A 23,149-nucleotide genomic window follows, 5' to 3' on the forward strand; every position below is an offset into this window, starting at 1 on the left:
AATAATGATTAACTCGTATTAGAATATACGACACCCAGGTGCCGCACTGGTCACGCATTGATTCAATATATTTGTAAAAATTTTTTAAAAAAAACTTGGGGGAAGAAAAAGCAATGACACGCAGGTTTCCCCTTTTGCACGTGTGCACGCAAACCAGCTCTCTTTTCCATCTACCTTGCGCTCTTTTCCACCGATGGCGCACGCTTTTCGTGCGCATGTGAAATAAAAAAACAATTTCGAAATTGGTTTGGCGAGGCGGGCGGAGTTCGCAAAGTCTGCTGAAGGTGGAAACGTCAGCCTGTTAAACTTGGTTTTAACGCCCTTCGTTAAAGTTCAGCCTGTTCAACGTGGTTAAAAGGCACTTGAGTTAGGCAGCGTTTCCACCGAACCGTCTTCACTTTTATTCCTTCGTCCTCGTTCAGCCTGCAATTCAGGTCTGGAGGGGAGAGGGGGGGGGCTCCATTGCGGTTCTCAGCCAAAGCTGCGGGCGGGCGAGGCTCCGACAAGAGCGAGGCGCGCACGCCAGGGCCGGAAGGTAGCCCGCGGCTGCCCCCTCCTCTCCTCCCTCTCGCTCACGGCTGGAACCAACCTCGCCGGCCCTTCCAGAGCCGGAGCGGGGAGGAGCGAAGAAAAAGGGGCGGAAGTCCAAACAAGAGCTCGGGCCGACAAGGGCTTCGCCTCGGACTTTTCCTTCTTGCGCGCACAACGCCGCTTTGGTGGGAAACCGCTCGCCGTTCTTGCGCGCTTCTCCAGCCTCCGCCTCGGAAGTGAGTCGCGCGGACGGAGCTTTGGGGCTGAGGAGAGAGGCAGGGACGGAGGGAGTGTGGGGGAGAGGAACCGTCCCCCCCTTCACCCCCGAGGCAGTGGGGAAAGCTTTCCCGAAATGGGGGGGGGGTCCGCGGGAAATAAAAAGGGCGCGCGCGTGGGGGGGGGACACGAAAGAGGCTTTAGCGCGCTTTAGAGGAGCAGCGCGTCCGCGCGGTGGGACCGGGCGCTTCCGCGGCACCTTGCAGACTGGGTGGGTGGAGGCGTTGGTTGCTTTTCCCGAGGCGCCGGCTAAAGTTTGCACGGGGTTTGGGGACGGGAAGGGAAACGGGGAGCTGCTGCTACTTCCACCCGAGCGCCCTGGGAAGAACCAGACTAAGCTGAGAGAGAGAGAACCTTTTCACCGCCCTAACCCGGTGGAGTCCCTTCGTAGTTCCGTCGCAAAAACGTCTCCCCCCCCCTTTTTTTTTGAGCCGGCCCTTCCCATGGCGTTGCTTTTTAACAGGACGGGCCTTTTAAAGGCTGCTGTAAGGTGTCGCTTCTTCCATTCCCGACCCTTCCCCACCCCCATTTTTTTTAAATCTAAGAGTTGAAAAGAGGCAACAAGTACCCCGTTGAATATGTATTGATGTTATTTTTTTATTTATTTGTCATCATGGACAACATGTACTAATTAATCCCAAGCAATACTAATACCTATTACTTTTGTACAAGGGTAACAGGTATTAGTACGTTTTGGGATTAATTCGTATTAATATTTGCTTGGGACCCCGAGATTAGTTGTTTGCTCAGTTTGCAGCTTTTCTGCTTTTCTCCCCCCCCCCACTTTTCTCTCTCACCCTCTCTTTTCCCCCTCCTCTCTCCCCCTTCCCTCCTTCCCACTGTTGGGGGCTTCCCACACCTTCTTTCCTGCCTCCCTCCCCAGCCCCCAACCCATTTCATCACAGCAAGGCTTTTTCCTTAAGTGGCCCTACTGCCTGCCTGTTGGTAAATCAGTAACTCGGGGATATGTTAAAAAAACAGTGAAAATAAAAGAAAATCAGCAGGGGCATTTTTTTTCTTTTTCATAGTGGGGCAATGAAGTAAAATAGACGTGTTAGAAATTTGTTTTATTTGCTCTCTGTGCTCCTGATTTTTTCTTTTCTTTTGGCAGCTGTGACATAATCTAGACCCATTCCATATATGTGTGTTTCCCCCCCCAACTTTGTAGCTACTTGATATATTGTCCTTCAATGTAAGGCACCAATTTGTAACATTTCTTGAGATGTCGGCTAACCAAGATTTAAGGGAGCTCTGGGGTTTTATCTGTTAGATAAATTTTGTATATGTTGTATGTGCATTTTTGCATATGTTATATGTGCACTTTTGCATACGTTATATGTGCATAGTTGCACATGTTTGAAGCTACTAATTTCTTCCATTGCTCTTGTTACCGGAAAATGTAAATTTCTTAAAAAGATACACAGACAAGCTTTTCAAGCACTTTTGCTATTTTTTAGTAAATTTCTGAGGAGTGCTTTTCAGTAATACTTTTAGGTGCTATATTAAGTATGAGCTTGTGAGTGGAATAAGAAAGAAGCATTTGGAAGCTATCACAATGTCATGGAATGGATAGGATTATGGGTTTAAGAACCATTGGTAAATATTTCATATTTGATTAGTTCCAGTCTCCCCCACCCCAAGACCTGCATGCTAAACAATATCAAAATGATATTTAAGGCTAGAAGAAAAATATTCCACTTTGCAAGAAACTTTTTAAAGTGTTTCATTGATGGCAAGTAACTATTGCCCTGAGATAGACTATTTATAATATTCTCCTGTGCGCTGCTTGGGGAATCCAGTAGCCTAGAGACTGAGTTACGTAATTGTTGACCACGCCTCCTCTGACCGGATAGTTCAGTTTTTTAACTCAGTCCAGCCTAAAGAACAATTTGCTCTAGGACTATTAGACAAATTATCTCATTCTTCAGGATTCCTCATGCCTTAATTGATTACGGGTTAAAGCAATGAAGCGCGATTCTGATGATTGTAAAATAGCTCAGTCACATGACTGACATGATTTTATAATTTTTCCCCAAGTGGTTGTTAAGTGAACCCAATGGTTGTAAGTCTGAACACCATGGTTGTTAAGTGAAACCATTGCTCACTATGGCATGGTTTTACCAACAACTGGAAATAAGTGCCAGTTTTTGGCAAAACCATTGTAAAATATCACAATTGCAGGATGCTGCAAACTACTATATATATGGTTGTGTTGCCAGCATAGCATAGCACAGCACAGCACAGCACAGAACACAGAACAGAACATTTTATTGGCAAAGCGTGATTCGATACACGCTTGTCTTTGGTGCATCTGAGGTGTCATGTGACTTGGGGACATGGCTGTCAGAATTTTGGATCTGGGTCATAAGTCCCTTTTTCAGGTAGGTTATAACTTTGGTTCCTAAATGACTGATTATAAGTCAAGGACCACCTGTATTTATTAAATGAAATGTGAGATAAAAACAAAGAGTATTACTTGTAGAATTTTTTCCAACTCCTTCATAATAGCTGTGCTGGGGTCACATGACCACAAAGGGTCTTAGAATGGGGGCGCCCACAACTTCCAGAGATATGTGGAGGGGTTCAGTTGTTTTTTTCTCCGGTGCCTAGTCAAATCTGACCCATTTTCAAGCTTAGTCTTTTGCTGGCTTCTTTCCTCACAACAGATTTGGTCCGTATTTTATTCACTTTTCAAGAATTATCCTGCCTAATGTATAGACAGAACATGAGCCCCTTTCCATAATTTCTTTTTAACATTATGGTAATTTGGAAAAAACAAAAACAAGATAGGATAAACATGGAGACCATTCCTTCCTGGAATTTCTTATAACCCCTTTGCTAGGAATGGATATAAAAGCTCCTGCATTTTATTTGTTGTCATGAAATAACAGGTACCATATTTTTTGGAGGATAAGATGCACCGGAGTATAAGACGCAACAAGGTTTTGAAGAAGAAAATTTTTTAAAAAAGTTTGTGCACTCTGCAAACCTGTTTTTGCGAAAACCTTTTTTTTTCCCCCCAAAAAAGGTCATGAATAGCCCTTAGGAGGTTTATTGAGTGCTCCTGGGGGGCGGGGGATGAGCAAAAAATGGCCCGTTCTTCATGAAAACGGGCCCTTTTTTTTGTCAAAAAAGCGGAATGGATAGCCTTTAGGAAGCTTATAGAGTGCTGCTGGGGGCTGGGGGGGGGCAAAAATGGGCCATTTTCCACTCATTTCTGCCCTCCCCAACCCCCAGGAGCTCTCTGAAAGCCTTCTAAAACCTATGTACGGCTGTTTTAGTGAAGGGGCGGAGCTTCAGGAGGCAAAAAATGCTGTATTCAGTGTATAAGATGCACCTAGATTTTCAGCCTCTTTTTTGAGGGAAAAAGGTGCGTCTTATTCTCCGAAAAATACGGTACATTTGCATAGGTACATTTGGAAGCATCAGACAGGCCTTATATCGTCCATGGTGGGACATAACTATAGAAGGGAAACTACAAGTGGGGTAGTATGGATGGGTTGCTTAGAATGGAACAGTTGGCAACAATTGGAAGGGCTGCCCAACTGAATCTCTGCTAGTTATGCACTGGGAAAAGTATTTTGTGAAAGGTTTTCCTTCACGGCCCCTGCAATGTTATTTGGCCTATTTTTGAACTCCAGCTTTCTTTTGCTGGCACTTCTCTCTACACTAAATTTAGGCCCTTTAGTTTTTGGACAGTTATTCTGTGATAGCTAGACAGATATAAACCGACCTCTTCTAATTTATTTCCAACATTCTGTTGGGCTGGAAAGACTGAAAAGCTTATTTGGCATAACTGCTTATTCTTTAAGTCTGCATTCAGAGCCTTCAGCTAAGTTATAGTGTGTTTTGATCGTAAATCATATTTTGTGGCTTAGTGCAAGGAAGAAACCCAGTCCTTCTCCATCACCAGAAGATGAACCAATGGGAAAGAGTTAACTACTACCTCTTCCTGATAGAGAGTAGAACTTTTCTGCTTTCCAAAACAAAATTCTGCTTTCTAGAGCAAATGGATGGAAAGGAGATTCAGGGAACTAGCGATCAGATTACTATGACACATGCCATCTGTAATTGTGATGTGCTCAGACTGAGTTTCAGTGAAGAAAGGGCCAAATTATACCCTATTGAAATCAATACTTGCAAATGAAAAAGAGAGATTTCCTTATAGAAGGAGGAAGAAGTCTTAAGCACCTCCTTCTAGCAGGCAAAGGTGAAATTAACACTTTCCTATCGGCTTCCTTTTTCAATGACCAATATAGTTTAGGTCAGTGTTTTTCAACCACTGTGCCGCGGCACACTAGTGTGCCGTGACATAGTGTAAGGTGTGCCGTGGGAAAAACATATATAGTCAATATAGGCACAGAGTTAAATTTTTTTAACATTTTCTAATGGTGGTGTGCCTCATGATTTTTTTCATGAAAAAAGTGTGCCTTTGCACAAAAAAGGTTGAAAAACACTGGTTTAGGTCACAGTCCTGACATACCCCTCAAGCCATGTTATATAATATATGTCGGTGTATGGTTAATTATATTTATTTATTTATTTATTTTGTCATGGTGTATATTGGAGGTGGTGACCCTTTGAGAGCTGTAGGCAATGAAATTTCATTTTAATGTATGACGATCAGTGTACATTTAAAGTGACAATAAAGTTATTGTAAGTCTTCTATGGATGGGCTGAAATCAACTTACCTTCGCTACCGGTTTGCAAATGTGAGTGCACACGCACTTGCTTCGCTGGCATGTGCCACCTACCATCTGTGCATGCGCAGCGCATCAAAAACTGGACGAGATGATGCCTGGGTGGGTGGGCGGAGCCTCCCACTGCCACCGCTACCGGTTCTCCCGAACCAGATAGAATCTGCTGAATTGAACCACTGCTTCTATGGATAAATAAGCCATGACTTAACCTTATTAAGGATAGACCTCCATGCCACAATGTGGCCTGAGTGCTCTGCGACAGAGAACTGACGCCTGAGCTTCGGTTTTGGCTGCAATAGCAACCCTCTGCCAGTGAAAACGGAGCTCGGGAGGGCCATGTGCAGCCCTCGTGAGCTCTCTTTTTGCTGGTAGAGACACAGCGGGCTGGTCTTTTGCTGTTTCCAGGACAGCCCCGCAGGCCGGATCTAAGCATCCTGCAGGCTGGATCCGGCCCACAGGTCTTGAGTTTGACACCCCTGTCCTAGATTGTATATGTCTTGCATTAAGTGTGTTAGCACTGTGGTTAGTGCAGTGTATAAACCCAGTCCAAACATTAGCATCTGAATTAATTATTTTGGATGTTTGGGTTGTGTTTTTAGCATTCAGAATCTTCAAATGTCTCTTACAGATTGTTCCCCTGGGAATTACAGCGTAACTGCAGAAGACCATGAATAACTACAGTGTTTCACTGGTGGGTCCAGCTCCTTGGGGGTTCAGACTCCAAGGTGGGAAGGACTTCAACATGCCTCTCACTATCTCTCGAGTAAGTATGTTTAAAAAGCCTTTTAAGTATCACCTGGTATATCATGTAGAGGTAGTCCTTGAGTTATATCAGTGGTGGGATTCAATTTTTTTTACTACCGGTTCTGTGGGCGTGGCTTGGTGTGTGTGGCAGGGGAAGAATACTATAAAATCTCCATTCCCTCCCCACTCCAGTTAGTGCAAAATCCCCATTCCCTCCCGATCAGCTGGGATTCAGGGGGCAGAGAATAGATGGGAGCGGAGCCAGTCAGAGGTGGAATTTACTGGTTCCCCAAACTACGCAAAATTTCCGCTACCCGTTCTCCAAAACTGGTCAGAACCTGATGAATACCACCTCTGACTTATATCTACAATTGAGCCCCACATTTCTGTAGTTAAACAGGAAAGTTGTTCCGTGAGTTTTGCCCCATTTTACGATCTTTCTTGCCACAGTTGTTAAGTGAATCACTGCAGATGTTAAGTTAGTAATAGGGTTGTTAAGTGAATCTGGCTTCCCCACTGACGTTGCTTGTCAGAAGGTCGTAACAGGTGATTGCATGATCACGAGACACTGTAACAGTCATAAATATGAGTCACTTGCCACGCATATGAAGTTGGATCACAAGACCACTGGGAATGTTGCAATGGCGTAAGTTGAAAATGGTCATAAGTCACTTTTGTTAGTGCCGTTGTAACTTCAAACTTCGGTCACTAAATGAACTGTTGTAAGTCGACTACCTAGAAAACTTTGGCAAATAAAGTATCCTGTTTCCCCGAAAATAAGGTCTCCCTAGGTTATAAACCCAATCAGGCTTTTTAGCACGTGTGCTAAAATAAGCCCTCCCTCCCTGAAAATATTGCAACACAGCATCAGCCATGAGGTGACCATGCTTGCCGCCTCCTGCACCTCAAAAATAATAAGACTTCCCCAAAAATAAGGCCAAGTGCTTATTTCAGGGGTCAAAAGAAAATAAGACCCTGCCTTATTTTCAGGGAAACATGGTATTTTAATATCAATATTTTTGTTGGTTGCTATGATGCCTCCTATGAGATATGCAGTTTTGGGATTTAGCTGAACTTTAAGAGAAGTAATGACTTACTGGATATGTCAGGAGTGGACACTTAAGTAATTTTTCTTGCTTAAAATTTTATTTCAAGGACATGCTCATTTCCACTGAGAGGAAATGGGCTTGGTTCATACTCTGGGTTAAGACCTGTGAGACTTGCCTAGTTTTGGTTTGAAGTTAATCCAACTATTAATGGTAAACTGAGGTCTGTGGCTTAGTGACAACTAGTGTGATTAATTCCATTAAATGTCTAAAACACAACATGGATTTGTTGGATTTACACATCCAGACACAGACTTTGTTAAAGTAAGTGTGTGTGTGTGTGTGTTTGTGTGTGTGTGTGCAGACGCACACCCGCTCTTCGAGCTTGGTTGTGTTCTTGCAGATGTTTCATTACCGAAATTAAATACAGGTAGCCCTCAATTTATGAGCACAATTGAGCCCAAAATTTCTGTTGTTAAGTGAGACATTTGATAAACAAGTCTTGCCCCATTTTATAACTTTTCCTGCCATAGTTGTTAAGTGAATCACTGCAGTTGATAAGTTAGTAAGCCAGTTGTTAAGTGAATCTGGCTTCCCCATTGACTTTGCTTGTCAGAAAAGGGGACTACATGACCGCGGGACATGTCATAAATATGAACCAGTTGCCAAGCATCTGGATTTTGATCATGTGATCAGGGAGATGCTTGCAAAGGTCTTAATTGTGAAAAACGGTCACATTTTTCAGTGACGTCGTAACTTTGAATGGTCACTCAATGAACTTTTGTACCTCAAGGTGATAGCATCATTGCTAGATAATGCACTAGTGCTGATGATGTTGCCTAATTTTGCAGAAATGTCTGCAAGAAAATATTCAAATTCCGGCATCAATATCCAAATTCCGGCACCAAGGGACTCCTCTTTTAGCCCTGAGCTACAAATATTCTGCTTTATCAATGCACATGTGTTTGGGGGGGGAGCTGCTTTCACTGAACATCTTATATCAGTCAAGGAGGTGGTTGGAGATTGACTGCTGAGGGAAGAAAACTGTGACCTAATTTGGGCTGGGCCGATCACTAACTAGGGAAAATCCTACATTGCTTGAGAGAGACAGAAATGTGGCTATGGCTTGGGAAAGGGCAACTCTGTGCCGCCTTTAGCCAGAAAGCGTTTCCTGTTGCTATTTCAAGCTACCGCATTACTTTTTGCAAAGCCTGACGCTTTCAATAAAAAGGAAGCTTAAGTTACTATGTCTATAAAAGGGCCCTTATTGTGTGTGATGATAGTCCAACCGCAGAGGAAAGCATCCTGACCTTCTGAGAGCAAGCAGGTGGCTATCACAGACAAAGGAAATATGAAAGAAATGCAAAACGAAAATGTCACCGTTTTAAAAAAAATTTTTTTTCAGGGAGTCAGTGCTTTCAAAGAAACTTCACTGAGATATTTAAATTCGTCTTAGATTGCCTAGTTTTTTGTACTTTGTAAATACTCCCTTTAGAATAAAAGATGCTATTTTGCTCCCTCGTTATCTAGTTAAAGAAGAAATTTATGACTTCATTGTTTGATTTAAGGAAATATAGCTAACTAGCAACCGATTGAACAAATCTATTGAAATGCACTCCCTATTATTTTGTAGCTTTTTTCAAAATTTTACAAAAACCCCCGCAATTCAGAATACGATGTGTATCATGATAAAGTTGCTAGATCACCAAGAAGGGAATCTAGAACCTAAAAGTTTTAAATAGTTTCAAATATCATATATATTATCAGTACTATATGTTAGCAATAAGTATCCATAACTATCTTGTGGATATGCTGAAGTAAATTTGGGGAGTTCACACTTTTTGTCTGTTATGAATAGATCTGGAAAACAGATGAAGTATATTATGTTAGTACCAAGCATAATGTTTGGAATTCATTCTGTTTCTGAACATATTTAGAACTATATTATTATAACATTTTTTGTTCTTTTTGTCCAAAACGATTTATTGCTTTAAGAATATACAGTAATTAATGCTTGAATCACTAAACATTGATTGTATATCTCTGTGTTATTGTATCTCTTTTTCTATATCTACCTATCTACCTACCATCTATCTATATGATATTTGTATCTCTATATTTCTATTCCTATATCTATCTATTTATCTCTCTACCAATCTATCCATCCGTCTTATCTACTCATCCATCCATCAGTCCATCCATCCATTCTTTAGCTATCATCTATCAATCATCCATCCATCCATCCATCATCTATCCATGCTGTCTGTCTATCTGCCTGTGTCTTTCTTTCTCTCTCTCTCTCTTTCTTTCTTCCTTCCTTCCTTCCTTCCTTCCTTCCTTCCTTCCTTCCTTCTTTCTTTCTTGTATACATTAACTGTATATAAATAGGAGCAAATCCCACCCACACTTGCACTGATGAAGTTATCTGGTTGGTTAATAATGGAAGATGCTATATTGTCCTCTTCTTGTCAGCAAAAGAAGAAACATACGAGTTTGTTGTTTTATTTAAGGAAATATAGCTAACCAGCAACCGATTAAACAAATCTATTGAAATGCATTCACAATTGCATTGACAATTTTGAATGCAACCAACCAATCAACCTCAGAGTGCCAAGGACTTCACAGTTGAATCCCGAGCTACAGATACTCTATTCTGTTGGAAGCTGTGATCACTTATAATATACTCTCCCGATAGAGAAAAGAGTGCGTGTTCTAACAACTTTAATAGCAGTAGCATTTAGACTTATATACTGTATCACAGTGCTTTACAGCCCTCTAAGAGGTTTAGAGAGTCAGCATATGCCTTAATACTCTTCAAAACAGTTGGACTGTTATTTGTGTTTCAAAACACTGTTCTCAGAGCGTACTTACTCTTAGGCTCTGAGAACATGGGGCATCCTTTGGAGGATCAAAAGGATACATTCCAACTGGCTGATCTGAGGGAGAAAAAGCTAAATAGGATCAGAAAGTGTGGTTGTACATCGCCAGGAAATCCCAGGGCTGTAGGCTTGTCTGGGAAGCTGACCAAACTATATCCTAAATATGTAAACAGTGTGTATAACTGTCCCTCTCACCACTCTTGATTAAAGTTAACATTTAGTGTTCCTGGGCACTTCTGTTTAGTCTGGAAATAATGTACTTCATTCTGGTATGCCAGCCAATTGGTTCTTTGATAGTAGAAGGGAACTAGGTTGTGCTTCAGCTACATCAGAACAGAGTGTTCTGCATAGCACCTTCCCCTTCCTAATACAATCAGAAGTGCTGGTAATTAAATGTTGATAGAAATGCAAGACCAAAGAAAAAGGACTGTTTATGTTCTCCTGCTGTTTGTTGTGACCTTCTGAGGTTTGGGGCACTCATGCTTGAAGTCGATTCTAGTGTGTGAATGCTAGTTATTTTTATGGCCTTTGTTGGGAGTTAGCATCATCAAAACACTGGTTCAAGCAGTTACATTTAAAATCAACAGTAAATTGAAATTAGTTTCTGCTACCCTTGAAAGCATCTGCCATCCTTAAACTTCTAAATCTAAAATTCTATCACTAAAATATATCAGTTGCTTTAGGGTTGAGGTTTAGTAGAATATAGTAGTGACTTGTTTGAAATAGAAAGCATGATCTTAACTTTGGTACTTGGGATTTGCATGAATGGCTGATCCAGTGGATTTGATGTATGTTAATTGTACATTCATGAAAACGCAGAGCTGCTGTAGAAAATTAGCTCCTAGAAGAATGAAATATTTTGAGGAATATTTTAAAAAGGCAGGATAAAATATTTCCCCTAAAAGAGAAATAAAAAGAATCTTTTTATTTTAGCTCCCTGCCCCCAGCAGATATTTTATGCCCATTAAAAAAGACTGGGCCAGGCTATCTACAAAACGAAAGACGTTCAGCTCCAGGGTGAAGGTATTAAGACATGATCCTTCAGGACATAATAGGATTAATCCACTAAAACACAGAGCTTACTATGTTGCATAGTCTCCTAAGGACATTGCACCACCCTCAGAAACTTCAACCAAACTTCTCAGACAACCTACAGCCAGCTATGATCCCTACATAGTCCCGTGGGATTCTGACAACAGCCAATAGAATACATGTTCTTGCATAGGAACAGGAAGCCCAAGTGCAAAGCTCAAGATAAGGTATAAAACCCCCTCACTCTCAACTCCATGTGGTCAGCTGCACCAGAATTTATGTGGTTCTGCTTCATAATTAAACCATCTTTCCAATCAGACTCCATGTTTACAATGCCTTTCTTACGGTTTAGAACTGAACCAGATGGGTATTTCTACCTACAAATTATTATGAAATTCTTTACCTCCATTCTTCTTCCAGCAAGTTTTCCTAATGTGCTTTGTAGTACAAGGAAAAGATGGGCTCATTGGATGAAAAAGTCAGATGTACATCTAGAAGACCAATAAAATAAGGTTTAGAATAGGCAAGATTGCTGCATCCAGTAGTAAAGCTTTGTGGAAGCATACACACAAGGTGCACACAGAAGAAAAGGGAATTTGATATAATATAACTGCGATATGCGTTGTCATGTTAACATAACTAAATGTCCACAATTGATCAAGTCTTTTTAATCAACCTTCCTTACATCTTTCAGATATGGAGGCTTTCATTTCCCAGGATACTGAGCCAGTAGCTCAAAGTTAGACTATTGCGGTCTAGTGGTTAAGGAACTAGGCTAGAAAGCAAAGAGATTCTGAATTCAAGTTCCACCTTAGTCATGAAAGCCAGCTGGGTGACTTTGGGCTAGTCATTCTCTCTCAGCCCAGATTTTTAAATATATATTTAGGATATAAAGATAGGTGTGTTAAAAGATCTATAACTAGGTTAGGTCCTTTGGAAAGAGCTGGACATTAAAAAAGAATTAGTTTTGGAAAATAATTGCTACTTGTTTTATTAACTTTCTTTTTGACATTTTAAAATAACTTAGTAATAATTACATCCCAGTAAGGATTGTTCTTGGATATTTATTTATTTATTTATTTATTTATTTATTTATTTATTTATTTGTCTTGTATGCCGCCCACTCCCGGAGGACTCCGGGCGGCTCACAAAAGACAAGGGAAGGGGGGAACGAGACAAAGACAACATATTAAAAACAAAACCAACATTCACAATTTCCGTGGAGGTAGATGCTTCTCAGCTCCCCGCAGCCTGCTGGAAGGCCGGGAGGGTAGTAAGGGTCCGGATCTCAACAGGGAGCTCGTTCCAGAGGGCCGGAGCTGCAACAGAGAAGGCTCTCCCCCAGGGAGTCGCCAGCCGACATTGGCTGGCAGATGGAATCCGGAGGAGACCTAACCTGTGCGATCTAATTGGTCTGAAATGAGTGGAAGATGATGATTATTATTATTTTTAAAAAAGAACCATTATTAATATCAAATAAGTAGGCTCCCGGGTTTTTCTTAATGTGTTGAAGAGTAGCTATGTTCATTCTGACGCTCACAGTTTAATGGACAACAGTTGTTTTCTGATTTTCTCACACTTCCTTGTTTGGAAGAAGGTAATGTGCAGCTGAAGTTTCCCCCCCCCCCCCCCCTCAGTCACAGCAGGTGACGTCAACCAACCTTCCAAAAGCTAAGCAGGACTGTAAATTGTAACTGCTGGGGATGGGAAACCATCAGGAATCCCCACTGCTGTGTAGGATAGTCTTGGATGCTAAAAACTGTTTCTTCCCTACTGTTGCCAAGAGCTGCTTGCCTGGATACCATAAACTTGCTTTTAGGGCAGCTTTCTGCAGCTCCTCTGGGTTGGATCTGTATGCAGTCTTGATAGAAGCGCTGCAAAAAAATTACACACACACACAAACACACACACGGAGAGACAGACAGACAGACTTCAAACTGTATGCAGTTGGGGATTAGAACAGTGAAATTCATGTGCTTTCTTTTGGATCCATCATGAATGTAGCACAAGAAGTCACTTTTATTTGCGTCTGTTTGCAATTCTTCTTCCAAAATAAGAACACCTTAAAGTGGCTTAGCAAAAAGCTAGCTGCAAATTTGTTTATTACTTATTACTTAAAAAGTATCCCTTCGAATTCATTGCGTTTAAGGGCAGCGAAGAAGAGTAAGGCATTGGTTTTCTTCTCTTCCTTTTGCCCTCAGGGACTGACTCAGTCAACGTCCCCACTGTTTGAAGCAGCTATTTTTAGTTATCCTTTGCGCCCCTCCCCCCCGCCTTTATTCATTTGCTGATTGTTATCTTTAAGGGCATTGTGAGAAGTGATATGGTGCTGAAAAGTTTGTTTGTTTGTCTTGGTGGACAGCCAGGATACATATGAGTTTCTAACTTCTTTTAGTAGAAAAAAAAAGTGATCCCACTATCCATAAAAGGAAATGCATGATAAAAGCTTAAAATAGGAAGAATACTGGTATTTCCTTCACCAAATGAAATGCTTTTCATAGTTGGCTTATGAACCCTGGGAATGTAATATGGGAGACCACTGTCAACTTAGCCCTTAAATGCATGTCTGCAATAACTTGCAAATTGTACACTGTGTTTTGGTGTCTGAAAAATTTTGTTCTAAAGACTGGTCTATATTGATTTATTGAATGTATTTGCATTACTCTAAGTTACTTAATAGAAATGAGGAGCCACCCAAGCTAACTGGATCCTGCATTTTGTAAAAGTAGATTCTCGTTTGTCTTCTCTGTAATATTTTGGTGTATCTATTGTATGTTTCTTGACCTTTTCATGCAACAGATTAAAATAGAAGGGTTAAAAAAAGTGTCCAATTCACACAAATCTTTCCTTCCCACTTCAATAAAGAGAAGTCTGACTTAGACATGCTAAGGCAGGGGTGTCAAACTCACCGCGGCATGCTGTAGTCATGTGATCAACTGCGACTTCCCCCCCTCACTAAAATGTGGGTGGGCGTGGTCAGTGCATGATTCATCGGGCCTGCGGGCTGCGAGTTTGATACCCCTGTCCTAAGGCTTCAGTCAGGGCATTCATATTGAAGTTACATTTACCCTGTTTGCTGCAATAAACTAAGAATTTCCAACATTGTACTGGATTAGGAGCTGAGGTTTACTTAGCTGCTTGACTGCCACAACAGTTACTCAGAGAAGTATATTTGTTATTTCCTCAGTTCCTTTAGGTTGCATGGATACTGTTCTTGGTATTCTTATATCTTTAGTAGCAGTAGATCTGTATGTTATGTAAGTGCTGATGTCGAAATGAACATTTTCATTTGAATAGATATATGCATACGATTCTAATTCATTCAAGAAAGAGTCTAAACCAGAGGTATCAAACTCAAGACCCGCGGGCCGGATCTGGCCTTCGGGGTACTTAAATCTCACCTGCGGGGCTGCCTGAAAATAGCAAAGGACTGGCCTGATGCACACACACACCCAGTGCCCCGTTTTCAGCCTGGATGGCCTCCTGCATCACTCTGCAAGCCAAAACAAGATTCGGGGAGGGGGGGGCTGCGTGCAAGCCCCCCATGCCTCTTTTTATCTTGCAGGGGGCTGCAGGAGGCATCTGTCCTGTCTCTCCCCCCCCCCTTGCTGGTCTGCAGAGGAACTACAATGCTGACCCGGCCCTTGAAGAAATCCAGTTTGACCCTCCTTGGTCTAAACCATAATGGCTTAAGGTGCATCATGTTTTGTTTAGATCAGGAGTCTCCAAAGTTTGCAGCTTTAAGACTTGTGGAATTCAATGCCCAGAGTTCCCCAGCCAACATGGTTAAAGTGCACAAATCTTAAAGTTGCCAACTTTTCAGACCCTGGGAAAAATGAACTTTATTGATTGGTACTCTCGAAGAAAATTCCACAGTGAACTTCTCAGCTAGATACTTTGTTGTACTCATAAATTTCTTCTATCTTGTTAAAAATTTCCTTTTCAAAAGATGTGTCAGTCTTTTGGGTGTATCTGCTATAGATAAAAATTTCTCTTTGGACTATCATATTATAGAAGAGCATTTTTCAATTTGATGCTCTTAAGATATAGTTACATATCCCAGAATTCCTAATGGCCATTCCATTCGAAAATTCTGGGAATCACAATTCCAACACATAGCATTGCTATAGAAAGGCTATTCCATATGTTCCCTGAATGTGAATTGGTTCTGCGAGAGCGCTTGATGCCTATTACATAAGCTTCCATGTATGTTATGGTTAAGTGCTAAAGCAAACACTCTCAGGCAACCCAAATATCTTTAAAACATATGCTTTCTTGGCTTGTATAGGCTCTTTGTTCTCTCTCAGTTGCAGATGGGACTTAAGGGAATTAACCTTTCCCATTTTCTATCAACTATTTGACGGCACTTCTGTAATGTGCCCAAAATTCATTAACAAATCATATAAGTAGCGAACAGGAAATCTTTTGCTTTAGAAAAGTAGTAAGCTATATGGGGTTTTAAACAGTGTTGTGTGAATTGCTGCTGCCAAGCATATGGTGGCCAAATAACATTAAGTTTTTGTTTTGTGTCGACATTTTTGTTCGTCTGTTTGTCATGCTTCTTTATTGTATTATAGTTTAGTTGCAACAATGACTTATTTCTAGTACAAGGCAAGGTATTATTGCAAAGTACTAAAAGTAGTAACAATTAAAGATAACTTCTTTTTTTTAAAAAAAATCACTTTTATCAATATATTTCCATCATAAAGTGCTTCTACAGAATTGAAAAGGCTGATAGGTTAATAGAATTCTACAGTTGGGATGACTGAACACAGATGAAAATTCTTGAATAACTACTAAACAGAAAGTTGATCTGAAAATGCGAAAGGAAGCTTATGAAAAAGGGAAAAGTAAACTCACGTATTTTCAGAAACAGAGACCGACAGAAACAGAAGATAATCTGTTTTTCTTATTTTGTTTATAGATATTTGCCCCCAAGAACATTCCATAATTTTTGATCTGAAATAACAAGATGCATTAAAGTTGTATAGCACTGTTTCTATCAAATTACTCAGTATATTATTACACATTCTGTTGAATGAGCAATGGAATAAAGTTAAAAGATTATTATCTCCACCTATCCTATCTATAAAAATTAACTTGTAGAATGGAGGTACAGTATAAAAGTGCGGTAAGGTAGCTTCTTTATGCCCTGTGACTGTAAGGAAAACTAGGAAAATGCCTCATTAACAACCAAATGTAATCTTCCCCCTGAAGGTGGCCTGTTGTTTTTAGTAGACCAAGTGAGATGATCACTTGAGTCTTTATCTTGAGATCCTTTGGGCTAATGATGCTAGTTTTGTGACCAAGTCTCAAGCAAGGCAGTGGCTTATTTTAATACTGTTGGATACAATTCCCTCCATCAATTCTTCTCATTTATGGTGGAGTGTTTCCTTTATGAGATCATCTATCATGCCATATGGTATGTCAGGTAATTTATACAATTTATTACATAAATCATGTAAATTGCTTTAAATAAGCCATGGCTTAATAGGTGCATGTATGTGTGAAACCAGTGATTGTTTCAGAAATTGCAAGGCACAATAATTAGTTGCATGTCACTTCATGCCATATGACAGCATCTCCTTAAATTGTATGTTGTTTCTGCCAGAAGTTATTTCTAATTTCTGCATTAAGGCTGAGCAACTTGAAATATTTGCATTGTCCTTTCACTTAACTTCTTATTTGTTGATTGTATCAACTGTGGTAAAGAAAGAAAGTGTGTGATATAAAGTGAGATTGCGGGAATTATTTCCAGATTTGTCAATTTGGTGCAGATATCATGAATGACCTTGGAGTTACTTTTCTCTCCTCTGGTAAGTATCTGTTCCCAAGCCTCTTTAAGTGGCAGACTGGTATCTAACCAGAAAACATTGCCTTTTTTGGAATTTTGTGAAACTGTCAGCTGAATCTGAGAAAGAAACAGTGGCAGTTTGCATTTTTGTATTTTGGAAAAGGAAGAATGACTTTAAAGAAAAAAATAGCTATTATTTTTTCTTGAGAAAGCAGTTCACATTTTGATTCTGTTGTAAAATGTGTGTGAAGGAAAATAAGATTTTTCTGGTTTTCTAGTTTAGCTTCTATATTGATGCAAAATCGTTGAGTGGTATTTGCTTAGTATTAGCAATTTAGTATTTTGTTTTATTGTTTATTATTATTTTTATTTATATACTAGTTGATAACTTGGTGTTGCCTGGGTATTTATTTATGGGGGAAAATGTCTGGACCAAACGTAATTTCTAATGTTGGATTTTCTCCCTTACCAGAGGGATCCACAGGGGTAAAATTCAGCAGGTTCTGACAGGTTCTGGAGAACTGGTAGCAAAAACTTTGAGTAGTTTGGAGAACAGGAAAATACCACATCTGGCTGGTCCCAGAGTGGGGTGGCAATGGAGATTTTGCAATTTCCTTCCCCTGCCACGCCCACCAAGTCATGCCCATAGTAGTAAAAAAAAAATGAATTTCACCACTGGAGAGCCCCCTTGTGGAATACTCAGAAGCCGTTACCATGGCAACTCCACTGTACAGTAGAAGCCATTTTAGAGCAGTGCAGTTGAATCCATTTTAAGGTACAACAGGCTTTAGCTTACCAGAACCAACCCCCTCCCCCAAGTGTTAGTGGTGTCTTACCCCCCACTTTATTTGTTTCCAGAGGGCAAGTCATCTGTGTACCAAGTTTGGTTGAAATTGCTCGAGTTACACACACACACACACACACACACACACACATTTATATATATATATATTATTCCTTAGTATTGTAATATTTTAGTATTAGGAGTATTACTATTAACTAATCTGCTCCTTGCTTACTTTGTGAAGATAGTAGCAGACTTATTTAATATATTTTTATTCCTCATTTTAGGTAACTGTTTTCTTATTTTCCTTATGACAAATAGGTCTGCAAGTCCTTCATATATATTTTTAATGTTAACAGTGTCCAGAAGCACTTGTGCAATTTACTTTTTCAATAGGTATCAGTGGCTGGATTCTGGTATCGCATTAAACCCCAAATGCCTTGTTTGATTGATTTCAACTTAGTGCTTATGTACACTACTAAGGTTTGTGGTCTTTGTCTGTTGTGCAAATCCCAAGTTTGTGCTTTGTTTCATTTAGCTTCTTCCATTGTGCTTCTTCCATTTAGCTAAAAATCAAACCATGACAATCTTTTTTTGGGGGGGCGGTTTTACTTTCTAAGGCAGTGGATATGCATGAGAAAAACAAACCAATTGCTATAAATTAATTAAGGTGATAGATTTTCATTTTCTCAGAGAGGCATAATAGATAAGGTTGAGTTTCTGCTTATTCACAGAGTTCACTTTCTCAGGGTTAGAGGGCAGAAGGAATTAAATGGAGAAGTTGTGTGGAGGGAAGGTGTCTGTCTTCTCAATCTAGGCAATCAGATTTCTTTTGCATCCGATAAAACTTCAATGGCAATAATTTTTGCTCCTGCAATTAGACACACAACTTTTGTTATTTTTCAGATAACTATCAGGGTTCAACTTTTGTGTTTGGGTGTTGGAAATATCCGTGACCCGTCAAAACCGCGTTCCACAAAAGCGCGGTCGACGAAAGCGCGTATGTGACGTCATCACAGCGCGAGGAAAAAGATCGAAAAATTGAAATAAAAATTAAATAAAAATTAAATTACAGCAAGCCGATTCACATAAAGGTAAGGGTTAGGGTTAGGGTTAGGTTAAGGGTTAGGGTTAGGTTTAGAGCATTAGCGTTACGTTTAGCGTTAGGTTAAGGGTTAGCATTAGGTTTTTCGTTAGGTTAAGGGTTACGTTTAGGGTTAGGTTTAGGGTTAGGTTAAGGGTTAGGTTTAGGGTTAGGTTTAGGGTTAGGTTTAGGGTTAGGTTTGGGGGGGGTTAGGGTAAGGTTTTCGCTTTATTTTTACATTTTTTGATCTTTTTCGTCGCGCTGTGATGACGTCACATACGCGCTTTCGTCAACCGCGCTTTTGTCTACCGCGGTTTTGTGGTGGAACCGAAATATCTTCTGTAGTGTAGCCCAAAAGATACACTCAGTAAGTTTCTGAGTCAAATTTTAAGGTGTTTCATTCCTTTCAGATTTCAGGACTGTCTTTTTGAAGGAAGAATCTGCCTGTCCTCTGGTTTAGCAGGGAAGAAAGGGATCAGGAGGACTGATCTCAGTAGTGAAATTCATTTTTTTTACTGCCGGTTCTGTGGGCATGGCTTGGTGGGTGTGACATGGCTTGGTGGGTGTGGCAGGGGAATGATACTGCAAAATCTCCATTCCTACCCCACTCAGTAGTTTCTGAGTCCAATTTACAACCCTTTCAGCTTTCAGGACTGTCTTTTTCAAGGAAGAATCTGCCTGTCCTGTATCATCATACCGGCATTTGCCGGTTCTCTGAACTACTCAAAATTTCCACTACCGTTTCTCGAGAACCTGTCAAAACCTGCTGGATTTCAGCCCTGACTGATCTCATTTAGAAAAGTAGTAGAGTGCCTTACTTTTCAAAGACATTTAGGCAGTTTTCGTTACATAGAAACATACAGAGTTTGTTTCACTGCAGACTATGATGAGGTTGTTGGAAGAAATGTCCATCTGGGTTCAGTTCCAAGTGGGGAGAAAGACACTGGAAACATGGAAGCTGGTTGGAAAGATGGTTTTTTTTGGTGAACCATCTTAAACCACATGGGTTTAAAGTCCTGGGTAGCTAAGCACATGGTGTGGAGAGAGAGTGTTATTTATACCCTCTCTTGGGCTTTGAACTTGAACTTCCTGTTTCTGTGGCAAGGGCATGTGTTTTCTTGGTTGCTATAGTCTGACTCCCATGTGGAGTCATGTTTTCTGAATCAAGTTTGGAGGAATCTTGGGCTGATGAAATGTAGTTCCTATTGTGGCTGAATGGCTTTGCCCTAAAGGATAATCCCATCATCCTAGAGCTGAAGGCCTTTTGTCTTCTGGAGATAGGCTGGCCCAGTCTTTTGTCTTGTAGATAAATTAGCACCAAAATATCTGCTGGGGTAGGGAGCTGAGGCTAAGTTTCTGTCTCCAAGAGCATGTTTCTCAATTTCTCATCCAGGGAAATACAATATTCTGCCTTTTTAATATTTCCTAAAATATTTCATTCTTCTAGGAGAGGGATGGGTGCTAGCTTTCTACAAGGTATTGTCTAGTGAGGCAAATCCCAAATTTGTTACTGATCCTCACTGGAACATTGTGTCCTCAATTCCAGGAGTGTCCTCTTGTGATATGAATCATCTCTCTGTACATAGTGATGGAATCCAAATTCCAAAGTCTACGTTGAAATGCTGTAATGGGTAGTAGCACTGTATGTGGAATCTGAGCATGTTTCTGCCTGTGCCTGTTTTCTAGTAATAAAAATCTGCTTTCTTGTTTATCTAACAAAAGAAGAATTTGGGGAAAAAATTCTGAGAATTCCTTTTCTTAAAAAAAAAACCACGAAGGCAGTTGCATTAATCAGAAGTAATTCTGCCTTCATATACAACTTTCCTATCTTCAAAAATGAAACTGATTATAATAGAGTAATGTATTGGAGGGGGCTCAGAATTGTATGTAGTGCACTCCAAAACTCTTGTGAGTGCTTCAGTTCCATGTAATATTTGAATCTGATAATAAAACTCAACATACCTGTGCAGATTTGTCCATATATATGGTGTAGTCTGTTGAAGAGCTTGTGAACTTTGGGAATTAAAGCTAAATCTAGAATTTAATTATGTAGCCAAGCTGAAACTTAATCTATAAGGCAGTGTGTAAAAGTGAGATGCCAGCATGTTAGGGCTCAAAATAACTTTTGAACTCCCTCCTCAAGACCGTAATGTCAAGCCTCTTTTTATAAATTATTGGTGCAAGTAGAATTTGGAATGGGCAAATGGATTAATAATTAATGTTTAGAACACGCTAGTATTCTGATTTCTTACTATCCCATTTGATAGGACTAAGTGCCAATGATAGAGGTTCCTAATATTTTCTGTAATTTTGGAGTAAAGGAGGAAACTCTTAATTTTCCTACAAACACTCCTAAAAATTTATATGCAAAAAATATCTACATGTTTTGCATACAAATTTGCTTTAGCTACTGGGAAAACGTTCCAAGTGCAGAAATTACACTAATATAATTCCTCAAATTGCTGGGTACCGACATTTGAAGGAGTAATAGAAAGCAAATGCTTTTTTGCCTTCCTTCAATCATGCAGACATCCTTTAAAGTTAGAGTTCAGGATGAGAAGAAATAAGGCTTATCTAGATAATGAAGAGTGATCCTTAAATTCATGATGGGATTTAAGTGCTGTGAATGAGTGTAGTTTCCTGTGTTTACATCCTTAGGAGGGAAAAATGTGCTTCTGCCCTGGTCTTGGTGTGGGGACCAAACGGTTTCCAGCCCCAAATCCATTCCAGCTGTGTCCCTGAGTAGGCACAAGGTTACATTAGGAAAATTGCTAGGTTTCCATTGGCTTAGATGAGGGGTGTCAAACTCAAGGCTCGCAGCCCACATCCGGCCCGCAGGGTGCTTAAATCTGGTCCGTAAGGCCAGCCTGGAAATAGCAAAGGACTGGTCCATGATGCCTCTCATAGCCAAACAGGGTGCGAGAGGGTGCACATGCCATCCCTGCACCCCATTTTGGCCAGCAGGATTCTGTAGGAGGCGTCCATCTGATCTCCCCTATCCCGGCTCATGGAGGAGAACTACAATGCTGATCTGGCCCTCGAAGTAATCCAGTTTGATACCTCTGGCTTAGATTTTAAAAGCTGGTTGTCCTGCATGTCTCTGGCCTTCATTTTTTTTGTCCCAAACATCAGCCACTTTTGAAACTCTGATGGTTTAAAAGCAGTGATGTGGCATAGCTGTCTGCGGTTGAAAACACCAGATTCCCACTTGGTCTACTAATCCCCTTGTGTGTGCTGCAGGAGCTAATTGTGATACTTATGTCCATGACCAGTCATCTATAATTGCTACTTCAGCTTCACTGTATCTCCTGAGGTTATCCTTTGCTTGCTTCAAACTTACATACTCTGTACAGTAATTGGACTTACAACTCGGGACTTTCAAAAGTTTGAAGATCAGCTGCAGGCATCATTTAGTGTTTAGTGCTCTGAAGGGGGTGTCTTATTGGACTTCCTCCAGTTGTTACAAGTAAAATACTATATAAATCAGTGTGCTGCATTGTAAATTAAACACCACAGTTAAGAGGATTTTTCAATAGGTAGTTGCATGCATTGACATGAGATTGGGCATAAAATTATTGTAATGGACCATGACAATTTTTGATTATTCAGAGTCAAATAGACAAGTTATCTATCCTTAGGCTAGTAAGCTGCTTCATGATTCTAAACCAAGGGTGTCAAACTTGCAGCCTGTAGGCCAGATGCATCATGCGCTGGTTACGCCCACCCCTGATTTAGTTTATTTATTTATTTATTTATTTATTTAATTTTTTTAGTATATTTTTTATTTTCATTTTCATACACTCACATGTATACACCATACAGTATTAAACAATAATTGCATCAATTCCTCTTGTCAACAATGGTCCAGAAAATAAAAGCCCAATATACCTCTTCCATTCTCCATACACCTCTTTCTTCCACCACTGTCCTACTTTCTATTTTCCCTCCATCATCCCTCTCTACCCTACTTCCCCTCCCCCTCTACCACTCCTCTCTCCAGATCCGCTCCCCCCCTTCCTTTTCACCTCCCCCCCACCCTCTCTCCCATCCCTCTCTACCCATCTTTCTTCTTTCCTACTCCTCTTCCCCTTGGTGTATTTCCACTATATGTTAATGTACTTGGCTTATCCTATTTTTAAAGAAAAATTAAAGAAAAACAGTATACATGTGAAGTCACATTGCATTGAGATCTAACACATCGTGTCTAGCCTAATATATATCCCTCCCTCCTCCCTCCCTCCCCCCAACCCCCACCTCCTCCCCCCCCCCGACTTCCCAG

The 23,149-nt window shown here is 40.5% G+C and overlaps 1 protein-coding gene across 6 annotated transcripts in view; it reads left to right on the forward strand.

Annotated features, from left to right (window-relative positions):
• Positions 1-496: 496 nt before the first annotated feature.
• Positions 497-23,149, forward strand: part of PDLIM5 (PDZ and LIM domain 5) — a 150,480-nt gene continuing 127,827 nt past the window's right edge. For 2 of the 6 annotated variants that reach the window (XM_087724111.1, XM_087724112.1), the window contains exons 1-2: positions 560-767; positions 6,136-6,270. In XM_087724111.1, the coding sequence (XP_087580237.1) occupies positions 6,175-6,270 (96 nt within the window). In that variant the 5' untranslated portion in view covers positions 560-767; positions 6,136-6,174. Of the gene's footprint in view, positions 768-6,135; positions 6,271-23,149 lie in introns of all 6 variants that reach the window. The other 4 variants (XM_087724109.1, XM_087724110.1, XM_087724114.1 and 1 more) reach the window with 3 other exon arrangements.

Source organism: Thamnophis sirtalis, unplaced genomic scaffold (genome assembly GCF_051295495.1).
Source record: "Thamnophis sirtalis isolate CommonGarterSnake01/CBP01778 unplaced genomic scaffold, rThaSir2_p1.2 scaffold_10, whole genome shotgun sequence".
In the NCBI taxonomy this organism is placed as follows: Eukaryota; Metazoa; Chordata; class Lepidosauria; order Squamata; family Natricidae; genus Thamnophis; species Thamnophis sirtalis.